General features: G+C 53.8%; 1 protein-coding gene across 18 annotated transcripts in view; it reads left to right on the top strand.

Moving 5' to 3' along the window:
• The window catches only part of Dnm1 (dynamin 1), a 45,694-nt gene that overhangs the window by 32,451 nt on the left and 7,132 nt on the right, over positions 1 to 6,111 (top strand). For all 18 annotated transcript variants that reach the window (XR_004118518.1, XR_004118517.1, XR_004118519.1 and 15 more), the window contains 3 exons: positions 858 to 971; positions 4,475 to 4,584; positions 5,691 to 5,802. Coding sequence is in view for 15 of the 18 variants with exons in the window: in XM_031369805.1 (XP_031225665.1) it covers positions 858 to 971; positions 4,475 to 4,584; positions 5,691 to 5,802 (336 nt within the window). In the remaining 3 variants the exon portion in view is untranslated. The remainder of the gene's footprint in view (positions 1 to 857; positions 972 to 4,474; positions 4,585 to 5,690; positions 5,803 to 6,111) is intronic.

Raw genomic sequence — 6,111 nt, 5'->3', positions numbered from 1 at the left:
GGTCTGTGAGGTGTTTCAGGATAGACCTCTGGAAATGGACTCTTGCTTGTTATTCTGGACTTTTGATAGGAAGTTTAGGCCTGGAAAATGGGTGGGTTTGCTTCTCCCTTCTCCCCTAAAGGCTCTCAGAACTATAATAGGTCAGTGTTCATATATTCATGTCACCACAAGCATCCATCCATCACTTCCTGGCTGACCAGCACGATACAAAGTGAGGAGGGGCACAGGGATGCCTTAGCAGGAAAGGTTGTATAAATGGGTAATAGTGTTCCTTCTGGAGAGGGTGAGAAGGAAGGAGAGAAAGAATTGAAATTGCAGTCTCTGTTACAGAAGCAAACATAAAAGGCTGATCAGAGGTCATTACTGTGCTTCTGATGGGCATGGGGGCAGGGAGGGCTGCTCACCATGTACATCTGAAGGGATACCAGAGGGTGAGTAGATATATGTCAGGCAAAAAAGGGAAGAGGAGCAACCGCAACAAGTACAGGTTCCTAAGGTTAGAAACGTGTGTCAGAGGAGACCCTCAAATGGTGCTTGGAGTTCCCTTACCCAAACATCCGCCAAACTCTGCTTGTATACTGTTAGCTTCGGGAAACTCACCCCTCTATTAAGTGGCTAATCCCTGGCTCACACATCTCTGGCAGTGAGAAGGCTCTCTGTCTCGAGCTGACCTTTGCTTTCCTGTCTTCCACTTTCTTCACTTGTGGTTCAAATCAGGGCAGGTCTGGCCCCCACCCTCTCTGACCAGTCAGGCCTCAGAGAATCAAAGGGGCTTTTGAAGGCCTCTTCAGTCCTCCTGTCCTCCAATGGGCAGGTGGCCCATGCCCACCGACCTCCTCCCCCACTCCCCGTTACAGGTCATTCGAAAGGGGTGGCTGACCATCAACAACATCGGCATCATGAAGGGAGGCTCCAAGGAGTACTGGTTTGTGCTGACTGCTGAGAATCTGTCCTGGTACAAGGACGATGAGGTGAGTCAAGAGTTACTAGATGTCAAGGGTCTTGGTAGACTAGGCCGCACCTCAGGGGTGCAGAGGAGGATGTACAATCAGAGCGTTACCCTCTCATACAGCCTGGAAGTAGAGGATGGCAAGCTTGGAAGTACCCTGGAGTGGGTAGGCAGGCATGCTGGGTGCCGCTCCCTGACCCGGCAGCCCAGTGGCCTTCCTGTTTTCTCACTCCAAGGCGTGCCTCCTCCTCTGTGGCCCCTACAGGACCATGACACACACATGTCCAGCTGCCAGACATTCAGTTAACCCCTGCACCCCAGTACCCTCAGCCCCTGCCAACCAAGGCAAACTGTTCAGTATAATTCTGGGCCAGGAGACCAGTAGTGATGATGGCCTGCAGAGCCAACCCCCCCCCACCTCAGAAAAGCCCCCTGCCTGCTAGGGTACCTAGAGGCCCCCCACCAGTCTCCTCCAGTTACTGGTCTCCTTTAAGAACGAGTCAGTTTGGCTTTCACATCTGGATTCCAGAGGTGACCAGCAAGAACGGGGGGGGGGGGGGGGGGGGAGACAGACAGGGGGTGTTGTGGTAATGAACTCCAGCTGGCCAAGGAGTGGGGGAAGGGAGCTTCTCCCTCCTGAGGGGACTACCATAAGACAGGGTGCTCTCAATGGGGCAGTATCATTTTAGAGTGAGGGGGAAGGCTGTGATTTGAACCATCATGGCCCCTCCTTGATCACTGTCTCCTCCAAGTCTGCCCTGGGAAGGGGCTCCACCTCCCCACCTTGGGCGGGGTCCTCTGTCGTCACTGGGGGGGGCGCCAAGCCATCTGGACCTCATTACCCCAACCCTGGCCTCTCCTCAAGCTCAGGGGCCCCTGGAAGGGCTGGAGTGTGAGGTGGTGTGGGACTGGGAGGGCTTCCTATACCTCCTGGCAGCCCCCATAGACGGCCCTCCATGGGCCTCATGTTTCCATATCTAAGATCCTTATACAGAGCTGGGGGGATGGTGGCCCCATATCTGGCTACCCAGTGAGCCAAACTGAAAGGTGCATATCTATCTATCTATCTGTCTATCTATATATATATATACCCGGGTGAGGTTTTTTTTTTTTTTTAGTTTTGTGTTTAATTGTATGCGGAACCTAGCTGAGTATTGGATATAGAGAGGTGGGGACTCTGTGTGTGCCTCTCTGTGTCTTATGGATGTTGCATGTGTGTGTGTGTGTGTGTGTGTGCGCGCGCGTGTGTAATGTAATATAAGTGTGTTAGGGTATAAACACTTAGGGTATGAATTTATTTGCTTGCATGTGACTTTACTGTACTGCGTGTCAGTGTAGGGTGGGGGTGGGCTGGAGGAGGAAGAATGTGAATGAGGGATATTTGAGAGACTGTGTGTGTGTGTGTGTGTGTTTGGGATATGAGAGTGGGGGAAGGGAGCATTCCATTGTGAGGTTGTGTGTCTGAGTGTGGATGCATGCACTTGAGTGTGAATTTGTGTGTGTGTGTGTGTGTGTGTGTGCATGCGTGTGCCTGAGCACGGATGTGTGCTTCAAAGCTGGGATGCACAGATGCATAGCATCTGAGCTATGCTAGTGTGAGCATTGAAGTACATTGTCGGGATGGGAGTTCGTTTTTGCACTAGGATACCTGGAATTTGGGCTTGGGCAGGGTCTGGTCCCCTCAGCCCAGCCATTTGCTCTCTAGTCTTTGGGCTAAGGAAACCTTTTGACAGACAGGCAGTCACCCACATCACCGACTCCGACGACCTTTCTCCCCCATCCTCTTCCCTCATCTTCCTCCCATGCCCTCCCCCATCACCACAACCTCCTATGTGTCCCACAGCACGATGGCAGTCCCAAAGCCCTGCGCCTCCTCCCAGTCCACCCCGTGCCCCCAGCTCCCTGCCCCGGGTCCAGGCTCTGGTTCTAGAAGACAGCGGGGTTGGTGCAGCTCTCCAGCGACGGCGCCGAGGGTCTAACCCAGCCCAGCCTAACCAATGTGCAGACTACTGTACAATTTGGGAGTCCTGAACAGGTAGTCTAAACACTGGGTAGACGGAGTGGAGGTATCCTCTGGTCCATCCAGGCAGCAGCGTCTGTCCATCCGATGGGAGCTTTTGTCCCATCCCCTGGAGATACCGATGCACCCAGTCCCAGCTCGCATGTCCCCCAGCCCCAGCCAGCCAGCCGTGGTCCCTCTCCGCTCCCGACTCCCCTTCTGCCTCCTTTGACGTGGCAGGGGTGAGCTGGAGCTGGGCTGGGAAGGAGGGGCCTGGGGAGGGGGCCGGCAGGAAGGGAGGGCTGGGGGAGGAGGCCACTCCTACCTAGTGTCCAACCCTGAGCACAAGGCGGCTGTGGCGGGCCTCCCTAGATGGGTTCCAGATGTTCCCTGGCCGTGTGTGCAACTTCCTCCTCTCCTCCCCCAGCCGCCCTCTGGGGCTCCCGGCCACCCGCCTGGCATAAAGAGGGCTTTATGTGGCTGCACAGGCCAGGCGGGTGTTGGGGGCAGAAGGGTGGAGATGACGCCAGGGTGGGAAAGCAAGGTCCTCCTAAAGCCAACCCCCACCTGAGATCCAAGGCAAGGCTTATGGAACCCCACACAGACCATGCTTCCTGCATAGGTCCCACGGTATTGGGTGGGACCATTGTGACACAGGCAGCAGAAACTTCTCCTTCCTGGTGCCCATCTGGAGTGTCCCCTCCCAGGCTCCCCGAACTCTTCCCCTGAAACATAGAGGCTACAGACACAGATCTATTTGTCTACAGATTTATACAACTTTATCCACAAAACAACACCAACATGTCTAGCTAGCTCACTACACAAACCATCTGCAAGCACACGACCCTGAAGTCTTATAATGTTCTAGTCACAATTGCCACACACATCCACAGTGACAAACACAATCACATTACCATATAGGCCTGTGCACATATGCACCTATGTTCTATGAACACAGCAGTGACAGACTCACTTGGTCTTGCAATTCTTGGCTACACAACCACACACATGTGTTTAGACACATACAGTTTCCAGGCTTGTGCTGTGTGTCTGATTGGTAACACATGGGTGGCTGGAAGGGGGAGACAGGGAGTGGGCTGAGCCAGCCGTTTGAAGCCTTCAAGGCTAGTGTACCCCCACCCCCCAACCCCCATCTCTGTAGTCAGGAAATGAAGTCAGAGGCAGCCAGGCTGGAGGCAAGAGAGCCTCATGCGAACCATCCCTGCCTGAGGCCCAGCCTGGCTTGTCTCCAGGACATGCTTAAGTGGGATGAAGGAGATCCCACCCCGTTGGTCCCACTGCCTTTGCCAGTCCCTTATACTGTGGCATACATACAGGGCTGCTCAGGGTTGGCTCGAAAGCCATGGGGATCTGGAAGCTGGTGAGATCCAGATGGGACCGGGCTTTACTGTGCAGTGGGAAGGGTTACAGCCAGGACTACTGTGGGTGCTCATCAACATGGACCAGTCTGAGGGACGGAGGCTTGGCAGTGCCAGGCTGACCCTTGCTCCTACCCTTCTCAACAGGAGAAAGAGAAGAAGTACATGCTGTCTGTGGACAATCTGAAGCTGCGTGATGTGGAGAAGGGCTTCATGTCAAGCAAGCATATTTTTGCCCTCTTCAACACAGAGCAGAGGTGCCTACCTGCCCCTTGCTGAGCTGCTGAGCTGCCAGGCCCTGAAAGGTCCAAACCATTGTCTACTGTGTAGAAAATGGGTACACAAATCCAGGGACCTGTCATCAACAGCTACAAAGTTTCTCCTGAGTGCTAGGGCCATGTCTAAGCATCCTCCTTCCCTCTCCCTCCTCCCCTTCCTCCTCCCCTCCCTCCTTTCTCACAGCCACTTACCTAGTGTTTGTCCAGCACAGAATACTCTGCCAGGTGCTAGAAACAAAAGCAGAAAGATTGTCTCTTCTGGAAAGAGTTGGGGACTAGAGCCCACTTCCCAGTTTCAGGCTGGCTCTTCCCCCCCAACCTCCTTTTTTTCTTTTCCAAGACAGGGTTTCTCTGTGTAGCCCCGTTTGTCCTGGAACTCACTCAGGACCAGGCTGACCTTGAACTCACAGGGATCCACCTACCTCTGCCTCCCAAGTGCTGGGTTTAAAGGCATGTGCCACCGCTGCCCGGCTGCAGGCTGGCTCTTAAGTGTGGGCTCTTTCATACTCAGATAAGAATTGCAAACAGCTACCATCTGCTTAAAGGTCCTGAGACCCATGCCTGGGCTAGACTGCCCATCTCCTTTCTTCTTTCCTTTTTTTTTTTTTTCCTTTTTTTTGGTTTTTCGAGACAGGGTTTCTCCATATAGCCCTGGCTGTCCTGGAACTCACTCTGTAGACCAGGCTGGCCTCGAACTCAGAAATCTGCCTGCCTCTGCCTCCCAAGTGCTGGGATTAAAGGCGTGTGCCACCACTGCCCGGCTCTTCTTTCCTTTTGAGACAGGGTCTCATTTATGTAGTCCAGACTGGCCTCAAACTCAAGTATCTCCTTGGCCTCTCAAGTACAGGGATTAGTGTGTGCCCATGCCTGGCTTCTGTCCTGTTTCATACTCTGAGCTCCTTGTTTCCCTGAAGCATTTCTGTGGCCCCAGCAGACAGAATTATTACCAGCCTACCTCCCAAATGAGAACACTGAGGTTTGAGTGATGGATACTAGGCACAAGGACCCTAAAGCTCCCACCTCCTTATCCCCTGAGCAGGGTGGGGCTTCTGCTCATCTCTCCTCTCACCTGCCCAATCCTGCAGGAATGTCTACAAGGATTACCGGCAGCTGGAACTGGCCTGTGAGACACAGGAGGAGGTGGACAGTTGGAAGGCTTCCTTCCTGAGGGCTGGCGTGTACCCTGAGCGTGTTGGGGTGAGTGGTGGTGGAGTGAGGGGAGAGGCCCCCTGTTTGTCCCTGGGGGTTCCAGGGAACCAGGCTCAGAGAGGTTCTGAGTCCTTATTTGACTCACAAAGAGCAAGCATTCTTTGCTTGGAACAAAGCCCTCTGGTTTCCCACTTGATGTCAGAGGATGTCTCCTGTACTTTCATACACTGGTGGCTTCAGGCCTCCCCCCACCCCATTCCCGTCCTTGTGGCAGTGGGTACACGTACCAGGGTCAGAGTACACTGTGCTAAGCTCACACAATTTCCCTCTCTCTCTCTCTTTCTCTCTCTCTCTCTC

The sequence above is a fragment of the Mastomys coucha genome, unplaced genomic scaffold (assembly GCF_008632895.1).
Source record: "Mastomys coucha isolate ucsf_1 unplaced genomic scaffold, UCSF_Mcou_1 pScaffold15, whole genome shotgun sequence".
In the NCBI taxonomy this organism is placed as follows: Eukaryota; Metazoa; Chordata; class Mammalia; order Rodentia; family Muridae; genus Mastomys; species Mastomys coucha.
Note: the sequence above shows the minus strand (reverse complement) of the source record. Positions and strands in the feature narration are given on the sequence as shown.